This window comes from Blennius ocellaris (genome assembly GCF_963422515.1).
Source record: "Blennius ocellaris genome assembly, chromosome: 3".
Taxonomy (NCBI): domain Eukaryota; kingdom Metazoa; phylum Chordata; class Actinopteri; order Blenniiformes; family Blenniidae; genus Blennius; species Blennius ocellaris.
The window spans coordinates 14,925,914-14,940,034 of record NC_137652.1 but is presented as its reverse complement, the minus strand read 5'-3'; the positions used below and the strand labels follow the sequence as shown (position 1 = coordinate 14,940,034).

Sequence of the window (14,121 nt, the reverse complement as noted above, 5' to 3'; positions counted from 1 at the left end):
GTGCACTTAAATGACCTTTATACTGTTACAGGATGTCAGCTTGCATGTTTTGATTCATTCTATGTTTTCCTTAAGCAGGCTCCATAGTGTTAATTGAAATAATTTTAAATTATTTTATATGTGGTTTGAAGCATCAAATATTTTCACATTGAATCATATCAGTGGCCCTTCTGTTGACTTATTTTTGGGTGACATAGGCAGAGGCCAGTCACAGGTTTTATATGTTAAATCTTTATAGACCCAACAAGCATGTTAGTTTTTTCCATTCACTTCAGTTCGCTTCTAGATACAAATCGAAGACGTGTGTCAGGTTTGATTGCTGGTGGTTTTCACTTGTTGGCAAGTGTATGCGCATGTCTGTTGATGGACTGGACACTGGTGCAGTTTGTTTCCTTTCCTTCACTTCAAATCAGCTGAGATCAGTTCCACCCCGTTGTTGGTCATGTTCATTTTTCCATTCAATTCATGTGCCTGTCAGTAATTATGAATGTTTTAGATGAGTTTGTTTTTTTCAAAGTAATTAAACATCAGTATTAGCTTCAAATGATCAAAGTTAAAACCAGTTTGTCTGTTATACGAATGTCAATCTTCCATTTATACTTATTATGACCTGAATAGTATACACACACTGTCAGGAGGTGTGCGGATAGACCCAAGTGCAGACTCCCATAAAAACCAGAGTTTATTGTAGAAAATGTCCTGGGAGGACAAAAAAAAAAAAAAAACCCCACAGGGAATCAAGAATGACGGGCGACAAGACGAGCTGACAAAGACAACAGAGGGAGAGGGGTTTAAATACACAGGGAAAGGTTGGACACAGGTGGAATTCATAACGATGGGAGCGCACAGAGGAAGAAGATCATTGGTTAATTGGAAACGTGAGGTGAAACACAGGGGAAGCCACAGAGACCTGAGACCACGTTTACACAAACCTGGGGGTATCTGAAAAAACTGTGATATTTCCCTGCATTTGGGTCACACATTTACACATAAATGCAGCGACGACTCACCACAAACGATGAATCTTGAGGTTTGTCGTACTCATAGCTCATAGCATTTTTTTTTTTTTTTTAAACTTAGAGAGGGAAATATCAGCTTTTATTTTTTTTAAATGGGGTATGTGTAAACGTGGCCTGACACACACATTATTACCACCTATGGAAAATTTAGGCTACGTTTCCACGTACCTGGGTTTTGACAAAAACTGACATTTCGCCGTCTACCTTTAAAAAAAAAAATCTTGATTTACACGAACCGCATATACTCCTGGTTCAGAGCTGCTATGAGCAGCCAAACCTGTTGGGGGCAGTGTCGCAAGAAACATGAAGCCATTATAGCCAATCAGAATCCCCCCCCCAAAAAAACACCCCATCACTAATTGTGACATAATTAATAGTTGTGGGCTGTGTGTTGCCATGGTGACAGTCCTCATCTGCATTCCTCTGAACTTCAGAAAACCCCCGAACCCTCAAAAATACCCTCAAATTACTCCGCCATCCTCGTCTCCACTGGAGACTCTTGGCAACATTTGAATGCACTTTCAGCTTATCCGCTTTCTAAAATCTGGACTTTTTTCCAGTTCTTGTTATTCAGACTCGTCAGGTCTTAATCGTTTTTTCCTCATTTTGCACCAGCATCCAATATCACACATATTACGCATTTGTTTTTCAATTCTCGATCTGCTGTTATATTGTTTGATTATAAGAAAATAGAGTAATTTGTCTTCATTTTGTTTGCTTGTTTGTCTCTTTGTGCTTGTTCTATAAGTATTTGTTATAAACAGTGATTAAAAAAGAGATTGTGGTCCCTTTATTGCATACATCAAATTCCATTTTCTACGATATGACTCAGCAGTTTGACAAGATTTTTGCTGACATGAAGTCGTGTTTGGATTGAGAATAAACAAACCGAGGGCCAAGTTGCTGATGGATGTTAGCTCAGATTTCATGCTCTGATTTGATGAGTCAGTGCTTCAACCATCAACTGCACTAAACTGCACATTTAGATGATATTTGCAACACATGAGCTCGGTTTTGTGACATTTCACAGCGCATCTACTCTGATGCATGTTAAGATAAACCCTGAGCAACCTCAGGCAAGGGTCTGATTTGTGTTCCAGAGTCCAAGCTGTTAAATGATGGGATTGTGCTTCATGCTGCCGTGGCCCACATAAAAGAAACAGAAAACATCAAGAAGCCTTTTCGTCATTCCACCATTTTTCCACACTCCTTTGAATGTTTAATCAATGCTTGTTGATAACTTTCCAGCCTGATTGTTGTTCAACATGATTGCAAAGTGCGTGGAAACATGTCATTTTGCTATAAAAAGATCTTGCAATGATCGTCATATTGCAATATATTGTGCAGGGCTACTGGAAGCAGGCTTAGAAACATAAATTAAAATGAAAGTTAATGTTATAAGTTGACACATTCCTAAAACTGAAATAGTGATCTGAAAGATACTTTAATGCCAAACTCAGGAGTCGCTTGGTAGACGTGAGTACATTAATGCACTTAATCTTCAGTTTCAGTTTTAACCATGTAGAGTGGTGCACGTTTTAGTATGTTCTTCCTGTGCTTCTGATGGAGGATATGTCTAAATTTAACTGCATTAAGCGGCTTCCCCTGCAGGAAAAGCCTAGCAGTCATAAGGGCTTTCTAGTGTTCAAAGTGAAAGAACAGCCGGCATGAATAATATTCAACAACTCTTAAATGTTATTAAAATTGTGCAGAAGTGTTCATAAAGTACACGGTTTAAGATTGTCAGCCTTGGAGATCATCAGCATTGGTTCAAGAACACAGGTGAAATTAACCACAAAGCTGCAATAATACCATCAAAATGTGCAAGCCTTTTAGTAAAAGGTAGAAAAGAGATTAGGTGTAATTTTATGCTTTTATTGTGAGTATTGATCACCACGCTGAGACTTCTGAATTAGAAGTTGCTGGAAAGAGAAGCAGGCTCACTCCATTTGTTTCCGTTACAGAGGCAGTTGTAGAAGTAACTTTTTAACAAGGTCAATATGAAAACGGATTAGTGCTGAATGCCTGCTGTGGGAGTAATGTAGCATGTAACAATTGAGTGAGAGCTCTTCACTATTAAATGTTGTTGTGAAGACAGTTAGCCTGGGAGAAGCTAAGAAAAAAGAAATTGAGCAAAGGATAAAGGAGTGGGCATCAGCAGTGTGCGCTCCTTATGGGAATGCAGATTATATTCTCCACCACAATCATGGCAGACAAGACCATCCTGTGTGTGATGCCGTTATCTGTGTGCTCTCACACCAGACTTTAATATTTCATCTAAATTTAAACCCTCTGTGTTTCAACAAGTCTTCCTCTACACCAGGAGCCTCTATATTATTAACAAGATGATTTTCACATCACAAACGTCTGTCACTTTCTCTCCCCACATACCCTTCAGTCGCTCTCAATTTGATTCCTATGGTTTGATGTTGCCTTCAAGAAGTCATGAAGACACATGGGCCCCCCTGCTGTGGAATCCACATATGATGTGAAGACTTTGGAAGTTGAGTCTTTCCTGAAATATTGTTTTTGTCACTGAGCAGCCTGGAAAACCAGCGATAAGGCAAACATGATCTTATTGATGAGTTTATATTGTCAAATGGGCCAAAACAAATAGTCTATAGACACTGTTAGAATTGAGGGAACATAAAATAAACCATAGCATTTGTATTTATTTTTTTGTCAAGCTTGTTCTGGAGTGATAACATTCACAGTTTGATTTTTTTGTGTGCTTGCTGCATGGTCTCTTTGTCGGTCAGCACATTTTTTCCAGGTCCAATTGCGTCCTCCCACCTTTTTGTTGGGTTAATTTTATTACCCTGTTTTTCAAAATAGATATGTGTGCATGCATGTCTTTGTCTCTGTCTGTCTGTGTTTGCCTTGTGACAGACTGGCTTCCTGTCTCGGGTGCATCCTGCCTTTCACCCACTCTCAGATCGGGGTCAAGCTCCCTGCAATCCCCAATTTGAGTAAAAGCCAAGATGGAAGATGTGTGTTGATGAATGTTTGAAAATAGTATTGAAATCATAGCGACATGAAGCATAATTATGTGAAATGCTGCTTGTAATACGTATTTCACCAGAAAAAAGTAAATATGAAACTATTGTTGGGTTTTTGCAGTAATCTGGATGCTGTTGAATTATCCAAATGCCTTTTTTTTTTGCCTGAAGGATGTTTATGCCATCCAAACAATTTGATTTTACATGGCCCTGTTGTGGCCAGAGTGTATCTATTAGCATGTGTTGCTGGCAGTGAGCGCCTGCGGTGGTTGTTTAATAGGTCTGTGTCATGCTGGTTACACATCCTGCTGCCTCTTATGGAAATGATGTTAGCATCAACTTTAGCGGTCTTCCGTTGTTCAACTCTGTGTTCATATCCATGTTTTGTTGTTGCACACTACTGAAATAGTTGTTTAAGCTTTAAACAAGCCTGTTTGCAGTAGCCAGTGTTTGTCTTTCATGTGTAATGTTTCACCATGATTAATTGTCAACAACTTGGATCACAAGTCCTCCGCCTTTTTGGCTGCTTGCTACTGTATCTATCATTGTTGAATGCTGTCATTTCCACTGCTCATCTCATTATTCTCACCACACTCACTTCACAGTCCCGGTAGTCGCTCCCAGGGATACATCTGGAGAGCTTTAACATGAGCCAGGATGAGAAAGAGTATTGACCTTATGGCAGGGCTGGTCTACATAATACTCTGTTGTAGAAACACTGTTTTCTGGGGATGGTTTGAATCGTTTCATGGTCACGCACCCTGAGCAGATAATCGCCTCCTGTCGGACCTGTCAGATTCTCTGATGGTTCAGATTCCCCCCCCCTCGAGAATCAGCTCAAAGACTCATTTGCTAAAAGCTCAAACCTCTGCAAAAGCCTATCTGGAAATTTTAAGTTTGTGTCAGCATGCATTTAAAGCAACGTTACGTTGTGGTGCTTTCTCAGTAGGACTCATGAGCCCACATGTGCAAAGGCTTTTTACTTAATTGTAGCACAATGACATCTGCATGTTCTTTCTTGACTAATGATAGTGCACACAGCATCACCTGCCTGCATCAAGGTGGCATGTCTGTTGAGTTACAGGAAGATTGTGCTATCTGGCCGCTATTGTAAGTGTCTTTCCGATGCCTGCAGGTGACAGCACATGCACAACACGAATGAGCATGAATCTTTGTCATGAAACCATCCTGGCAGGAGGAAATCTGCCATCTGTACGCTATCACAGTGGGGCATGTCAAGTTGGTGCCTGGAGGAAATCAGTGTGATGGAATCAGATGAGCAGGCATCAAACTTGAAACCTGTTCACAATTTATTTATTTCTTGTGTCTTTAGTGGAGCATACAGTCACTTTTTTTTTTTTTAAATCATAGTCAGTGTTTGATGAGGGTCTGAAGCAGCCTTGAAGCTAAAATATGCCATGCATAATCCATCTGTGTCCCACCAACTCTGCCAAAGTCCCTGCTGTGAGAAACTGAACCTCTACCAGCTCCGAGGATGATGATTTATGGCTGACCCTCCGACCCCTGCAGAAACAAACAAGACAAAGTCACATTTTGTGGGAAAGATGCTGAAAGACTAGCATTTCCAAACAATTCATCAAATTGTCTTTAATTAGTCATTTGATGTCATTTGGGATTTTTTCCACGCTTCAACAGCAATATATTTATTCTTACTTAGTTAATGACACTGTGTCATTCTGAAGATGTACAGTAATGACAAGACTTGTTTATTGTTACATTTGCCTAAACAGACAAAGAAATGAATGGTTACTTATCAAGCTCCTCTGTTCATAGACAACACAGTCACAATGAAACGTTTAAAATAAAATGACTTACTGACTCTGAGGATGACCAAACTTCCATCTTTGTCTTTGAGATTTTATATGTTCTGTCACCTGTTGCACCTCTGCTTTTTATGTGTGTTTACTAAAATCACTTGTTGCCTATCTACAAACAGTCTTTTGACAGCCTTAATGAAAGTCTACTTTAGGGTGTTTTTTGTCAACATATGGCAGCTGCCAACCGCTCAGCAGGTGTTGTTGAAAAAATGAGGTCTGCTGGGAAAGATATGAAAGAAAAAAAAAATCAAAGACAGAGGCAAAATTGTGAAAAATTCTCTTATGAGCAAAATGTCCTGGACTTTCTGTTGAGTTCATTCTGATAGCAAGCAAAACAAAAGCTGCTTTGAAGACACCAATTTGATACTGACATTGCAAAAGCAGAGTTTGGTATGAGAAAGTACCTAAAAACTTTTGTTTTTTGTTTGATCCATATTTTCATTTTCCTTTTTCTTTCATGTCCTTTATAAATAGACTAATAATACTGAAAAAGCCTCACACAAGACTGTGTTTGCAATCTGAGGCTGTGAGGGGCATATTTACAGCTGTAGCTCCAGTTCCTGCCAAATGGCTATCAAATACATTCTGTAGATATAAGAATGATTTTCTTGTCTGATGTAAAGTTCATGAAATTGGCTTTTCAGGGGAGACAACAAGTACATATTAAAGTAAAATGCAGGTTAAAAAAATACTGATCTTTAAGCTAAGAACCCCCAGAACAGACTTTCAGTATCACTGTTTTCTGTTTCTAATGAAGCCTGATGTCTGATGCGAGTCTGTTAAGAATGTCTCGAGTCTGGTTGATGTGTGTCGGGAAGATGAATGGATCTATGACTGACAAAGTCTGATGTCTCGTTGATTAAGCTGAACAAGTGATCCAAAGCAAAGCTCTCTTTAAGCTATTTATTTAGTGCAGTGTAAACTTTCATTTGTCACAACGAGGGCTGTGAGGTTCAGTGAACGAGCATCGTCCGACACTGCTGGCTCTGAGCTATGCATATTGTATGAGCATGTAACCCACATCTGTCTGCGCTCCCATCGGCAAATGTGACCCGATCAGACAAGTTCAGTGTGCAGTGTATAACAATGTCAACAAATGGACAGCGTGGCGTTTCTTCAGTTTGCTCCCCCTGTTTAAAGCAATCAATGCTATTATGATTTGACCTGCTAGGCATCTCTGGAGTTTGCCCATCAAATGGCTGTTATAAATGTTTTAATGCTGTGATTGTGAAAATATGATGAAGGCTCTAATGGGAGGTGTGTAAGATGAAGTAAAACCTCAGTCATTGATGTTAAACGACTATACTGAAATAGTGGAAGATCTGTTTGATTGAGGTTGTCTTGCAAAAGCAGTGTTCAATTTGAAGGCTATTAATCTACATGATGCTATGAAGTTGTTATTTACTAAAGCAGCATAAAAACAGCCAAATGGGTTGGGAAAGTGTAAATCAATGCAAAGTCTTAAATAATTTTGCATTGTAGCATATTTAACCAACAGAATATCCATATTGGAGCAGGTCAGTCCTGATCCACACAGTGTTAGCTTCCAGGCTGAAAAATAAAATATTTCTCTGTGCTCTCTCTCTCTCTCTCTCTCTCCCTCTCTCTCTCTCTCTCTCTCTCTCTCTCTCTCTCAGATTCTGATCGGGGAGGTGACCAGTTTCTTTGTGAAGTCAGAGGGAGCTCAGGAGAAGACCATAGTGACCGCCGACTGCTGTTATTTCAACCCTCTCCTCCGTAGGATCGTACGTTTTCTGGGTCAGTCATAGTCCTAAAGATCAGAGGTTCTTCAGCTTTGACTAACAGAGCCTCTGTACTCTGGGACCAAGGCTCATTAAGACTTACAGCACTTCTCTGTCAAACAGTATGAGGACAAGACAAGAAGAGCCCCCGTCCTTTGCATTGGTCTCCCGTGGACCAATTTTCATTGCTCTTCTTTTCATGTCCTGTTCTGTTGATGCTCTTGTAATCTTTTTCAAATTCTGTGGTGATCTGAAGTTACAAAGCATTGAACCAAAGGCTTTGTCTGCCTGGCCCCTGACTCCCACACAGATAACAAGCAACAGTAACTTTTTAATTCCAATTTAAGGGCTTGTTTCTGAGAAGTGTTATTTTGAGTTTGCACACACACACACACACACACACACACACACACACACACACACACACACACACACACACACACACACACACACACACACACACACACACACACACACACACACACACACACACACACACACACACACACACACACACGTTCACTGCCTGTCTTTTTCACTCAGGTGTCTACTCCTTTGGCCTCTTCACCACAACAATCTTCGCCAACGCTGGTCAGGTGGTGACAGGAAATCAGACGCCTCACTTCCTGACTGCCTGCAAGCCCAACTACACGGCTCTGGGCTGCCAATCTCCACTGCAGTACATCACGGAGCGGCGAGCCTGCACAGGAAACCCGTACCTGGTGGTGTCCGCCCGCAAGTCCTTCCCCTCTAAAGATGCAGCACTCAGCTTTTATTCAGCAATCTACACAGTCGTAAGAAACTTTAAGCTGTCACGAACCTTCAACACAAGTTTGCTTGTTGAACTTCTCTACCACCACTTCTCCTCATGAGGACTCCTTCAATTACCTTTAAATTGAGCATTTTCACCTTTTTGGATGTTGATATTGCCACTTTCAAAATTACTTTGTTTTAGGTTTGTAGAATTTTAAAGTCACTTTATATAAATAGCGATACATGCACACAGAAATGATATGCTAAATCACAATAAAATCTAATCAAAATATTACTGGATAGATTAACAGTGTTCTCACATCTTCGTTGACTCATCTAAACATGACATGGTATTTTTGTCTCGTAAAAACTAAAAATTTTCTTCTCTGAAAAGTCATTTGGTCATTTTTAACTAATCTGTTCATTGTGACTGTCATTCAATGTCTCGCTGTGAGAAACTCCTTGATTGGAGTTCATTTAAGGGCTTTCCTCTGTGGAGTTTGCATGATTTCTCAATCGCAATTTGGCTTTTCTTCAAGTCCTTCCAGAGTCCAAAAACATGCATTTCATGTTAGCAGTCCTGTTCTCATCTAGTATCAGCTGCTTCATAACCTTGCAATAACATACCAGATAAATAGATACAGTAGGTGGATAGAGTATCACTCACTAAGGTTTTTTTTGCAAAGAGATCTTAAGCTAGAAACACAAACATCCATAAATGTATACCAGGATGTCATCAGTAATGTGATTAAAGAGCAGTAATACTGTTATTAGAGACTTGATGTGTCAGACAATGCATTACTAGGTTTTGTTCAGTGTTCAGTTTGACTTTATCATCAGGTTTGGTAATGGCTGCTACTGTGGCCAAGTCCCTGATGCAAAATAAATCGTGATCTCATTAAGACTTCCTGCTAACATAAAAGTGAATTAAAATTTAAAACTATGTTGTTAAGTACCCTTCAAGCTAATAAAAAAGTGAGCATATAAATAGTGTTCAGGTCTTTCTGGCTTCGAGCATACTTACACTTATTTAATGCTCCAATGTTCATTAAAACAACAACACGCTCAGGTGCAATTGCTTAACCCATAAAGAAAGATCTTGTTCGAAAGTGACAAGAGGCCAGAAATAAACCTGGATTCATTCAAAATGAATGGACCTGCTGCTACTTACTTCACAGCTGGGTGATTTCTGATTGGCCTGTACTCTAAACATGCACAGTGTGAATTCAATTTAAACGTACTCTGGAGAAATGCCATACTGGATTTAGACGTCTGTACAATGGACATAACACCATGTGCCATTGAAGTAAAAAAAATTTTTTTAATTCACTCATTCATTCTTATATTTTCTGGAAGGAAAAAAAAACTCACACAGAGAGAACATGTAACCTCCACACAGAAATTCCCTTAAATCCATATCCTAACTAGGGATACGGCAAACTACTGTGACGACAATGTGAGGCCCACTAATCAGACACTGAATAGACAAAATCTGTATCAATACAGTAAAGAATGTAATCTGTGATTTGAACAATCTGATATTATTTGAAAAAGTTAACATATTCACAATAAATAGTGTATGTCATCAGTGCAGAGATCTTTCTTTATCACCTATTAATAATAACTCACAATATTAATAATCATGAAATATATAGCTTGTTGTGTCACATTTTTGTATCCCTTGGTACAGAATTTGACATTTCAAGTAGATTAAGTATATTTTTACATAGCGTGTGTGCAGTGATAAGAATAATCTACTATTCTTAGAACAGATATTGTGCACCTTTTATAATTCTTCCAGGGCAAAATGTGCACACATATGGTCTGTAAATCAATAGCTTAAGGCTTTAGATTTGTAAGTATGGCTTGGAAATGTCTCTCATGATGTTTGCTTTTGAATTACAATGGCTTATTCGTTTCATGATGTCTTTCAAGGGTTATCATGGAGCTTTGCCTTTTTTGTAAAACCACTCACTTGTTTGAGAATCACTGCAGAGTGCGGCCTCTTGTGGTTTAATCAAGCTGTTCAGACTGCTAAGCGTGTCAGACTGTATTATGGTTTCCATTATCTCAGCTGGGTTTCAGGCCATGTGCATTCAACACCTGGTTCAATTGACCATGAACATGTCTTTTTTTTTTTTCTTTTATTCTCACTCACCTATATTTCTGTTTTCTAGATGTATGTAACCCTGGTGTTTCGAACAAAAGGGACTCGACTAACGAAGCCCACTCTGTGCCTGGTGCTGCTGTCTCTGGCTGTGCTGGTGGGAGTAGTGAGGGTGACCGAGCACAGGAACCACTGGAGTGATGTCCTGGCTGGGTTCATCACGGGAGGAGCCATCGCAGCCTTCCTGGTGAGAGGGAGGGAGGGAGGGCTAATTAGATCACAGAGGCTGGAAGAAGCTTTTACCTGAATATCTCTCGTGGGATGTTCAGCTGTATGCTCTCAGTTTTACTATTTGATTCTCTTTCTGACCACCCTCAGAGGTCAAGACAGGAGCCATTGTTTTCAAAAAGATCTGCAGCACTGCGACCAAAAACCGAATAGGTATAGCAGATACCTCAGATTCCAATCCGATCCACCGGGAGACTTGCAATTTCTAATTTGTCCACTGGGTGCAGACATAACACAACACTGAGACCCAGAACCGAACATCAGATTTCAGTAATGAATTATGGGATGCAGCACTGCAAGCTTGGAAGAGTCAGGGGTGTTGAATCCTTGTGCTAGAAGTCCCGTGCTCTGTATTTTTTCTTTTTTTTTTTAAATGCCTCTCCCTGCTTCTATATAACTGATTGCAATGAGGCACATAGAGCGTGTTGAAGGTGTGTTGAAGCATGATGCAGCTAAAACATAGGGATGAGGTCATCCTAGTGTTGGACGCCACCGAGTTACAATCAATTGTTATAACATTAGCAAAAGAAACAATGCAAAGAGGGAGAAGCTTTTCTTTTTTTTTTTCTTTTCTTTTATGTTGATGCTGAAGGCTGCAGAAATCACAGCCAAGGAAGCTGCAGGCCTTTGCCAACATGAGTCTGTAGAGGAATACAGTAACAGAAAGAATTTCAGATTGCAGTTCTACTCCACCAGATAACTTAAGTTGTTCATGTTAGGATTTGTAATCAAAAGAATCTGACAACCGTGAGTTAAATGTTGCATTATTGTAAACGATTTGTCAAGAATGACATTGAACATTTTCTGATGTTGATAAATTAAAATGAACAAGAAAAGAATCTTGAAACAACAATTGATAAAACCAAGAAGAATACATTTTTGAACTAAATGAAGTCTAAAGGCTAATTGAAGTCATGTTTTTGTTTTGTTTTTTCAATACCAATTTACTCGCAGCTTTTTCTCTCGTATGGTTGTAGGGGCTGGGGCAGGGTGTTTACCTCCGATAGTACAATTTTAATTTAAAGAATAAGCTCAAATGTGCATCTTTGAGCCGTGAGAGGAAACTTCAGACCTCATAGGTAAATAATCTTGTTCAAAAACATGCAGAATCAGAAACCAAGATCATCAGCGACAATGTTTGCTGTGGTGGCAGCATGCTCGTTACCTTTGACATGTACATGTTACTGATTGCTATAAAGAAATGGTCAAAAAATATACAAGCTGTAAAAGCTGTCTATTTGTTGACGTCTCACCAATTTGGTCTGCTTTTGCTTTGCAACACATTTTATAGTTTATTCAATTTTACCTGCTGATTTTTGTTGCTGGAAGACATGATCGAAATAATTCTAATTATTATGCATTTGCAAGACAGGATGGATAATTTGGATGGATGGATGGATGGATGGATCAGGCAAGAATACTAACTGGGTGCTGGGTTAATAGAGGAGTGCAGAATGGATGGTGGGATGATGAGCAGCTGGTTAAGTCTTGAATAAAGGATATGGTAGAGGACACATTCATACCTATAAATATATACTTTTTTTTTTTTAAGCGCTGAGTTGTATACTTAATATAGTACAATCAAAAAGTGTCATTTTGTCTCAAGCCTATTGACCTAAATCAATTCTCTTGAAAAAATGTCACAGATCTGTGTTAGCTTTAAAGATCAAAGTGTGTCCTCAAGTCTATAGATTTCTTTGTGTGCCTGTTTCCATTATTCATCCTTTATCCTCTTTTATTCTTATCGTCCTCTGTCTCCCTCTGCCACTTCACTATCTGTTTCTGTGTGCACTCAATGTATTTCACACACTAGAAAACCTTCCCTCATTTCTGGAGGGCAGTGGAGCAAACGTCTTTGCCTTTCTCCCTTATACCCCCTTTTGCATGTTTTTTTCTCCAGGTGTCGTGTGTGATCAACTATTTCAAGCAAACGCAAATAGCGGCGCCATCTTCTCCGCCTCCGCAACGTCCAGAACCCTCCATCGGGATACCGCTCCTCAGTCTGCCTCGTGTGGAGAGTCCACTCGAAAAGTTAAGTGGCATTCAGGTAAGGGGCGGGGGATAGAAATTCAATAAAGCAACAATGCAATAAGTGTACATGTACTTTTTTTGTGCAGTAGATAAATACTAATATGGGCTGTCTGTTTCTCTTTTATTGTCCTTATTGTTCTTTTTAGCTGTCATATTGCTTATGATTGTGTTCTTGATGCTTCCGTTTGGTTGATATATTAACTGTGTGTGTCATTTTATAGTCTTGACATCATCACTTCACATTCTTTTAAGTAATGTTTATCTGCTCAGTTCTTTAGCTTTTTAAATGCCTCTAAATGTTCTAAACTCTCACTTCCTTCTTGCTCCTGATCCCTCCTCATAGGCTCCAGGGTTACCGTATTCTGAGATCACATGACCATCAGCCAATCCCGTCCCCCACCCCTCCCGATGTGCTCCTTCCCTCAAGGCGTTGCCTCACCAGCGCAGTCTAGACCTGCCCTCTGAATGCCCCCCGCCCTGCCCCGCCCACCCCGAAGGACGACAGCCCCTCAGACGAGTCAAGTCCACCCAGGTCTGAGCATCCTCTCATCACCGGAGACGAACCAGCAACATGCTCACACACGTAGAGTGTGACTGAATCACGTCATCGGCTCAGGATCAGTAGGAGACAGAGACTTCCTGCCCCGGTCCTCTAAGACGGCGTCCCTTTTTATTTTTGGGTGTAAAAGACTCATTTAGAGACTCGCCAAAGCCAGAGATATTAAAAGCAATACTGTGTCCTGTTTGCTTGGAGACTGTTGATGACTCGATTCTTCTGCTGAAACACTTGGCAGTGCTGAGGATTTGGGGACTGAAGAGAATCCTGCTCACAAAGTGGACTGTCCTCAACATCATTTTGTCACACTCAGGACAATTAAATGAAAATGAGAAAAAGGACAAGAATGACAACAAAGATCTTAATGTAATCAGCGTGCAGGTACTGTTTAGTATTACAGATAAATTCTTTTTTCTGTTATCAAAACTAAGAAAAGATGCTGTGAAGGAGAAAAGCACTTTGGTCAATTACAGCACAGATGAGCCAATTCAGCGTTCAGTAAACTGTGTTCTTTTTTTATTTAGCTTTGTTTTATATCGCGTGAAATGATAGACGAGAGATTCGCACAAACTAAAGCTGTGCTTGTGAAACCACATGCTTTGGGGCATCATTTAATTAATTACTGAACAAAATTGGATTCTGACAACTTTTTTTTTAAATACCTTCAATACTTACTATTCAGGTGTGTGATATTAGTTGTCCGTATGTTCACAGTCCACTCAAATCTTTTGACAGACAAATCATCTCATTTCTAGCAGTTTTAAGTCCTTCGCTGCTTTCATGCATTT

At 39.8% G+C, this 14,121-nt stretch overlaps 1 protein-coding gene across 1 annotated transcript in view; it reads left to right on the top strand.

Annotated features, from left to right (window-relative positions):
* Positions 1–13,229, top strand: part of plppr2b (phospholipid phosphatase related 2b) — a gene marked incomplete at both ends in the record, with an annotated part of 41,716 nt that extends 28,487 nt beyond the window's left edge. The window contains 5 exons of the mRNA XM_080519135.1: positions 7,494–7,614; positions 8,142–8,392; positions 10,529–10,705; positions 12,647–12,777; positions 13,121–13,229. Coding sequence (XP_080375261.1) covers positions 7,494–7,614; positions 8,142–8,392; positions 10,529–10,705; positions 12,647–12,777; positions 13,121–13,229 — 789 coding nt within the window. The remainder of the gene's footprint in view (positions 1–7,493; positions 7,615–8,141; positions 8,393–10,528; positions 10,706–12,646; positions 12,778–13,120) is intronic.
* Positions 13,230–14,121: the final 892 nt, after the last annotated feature.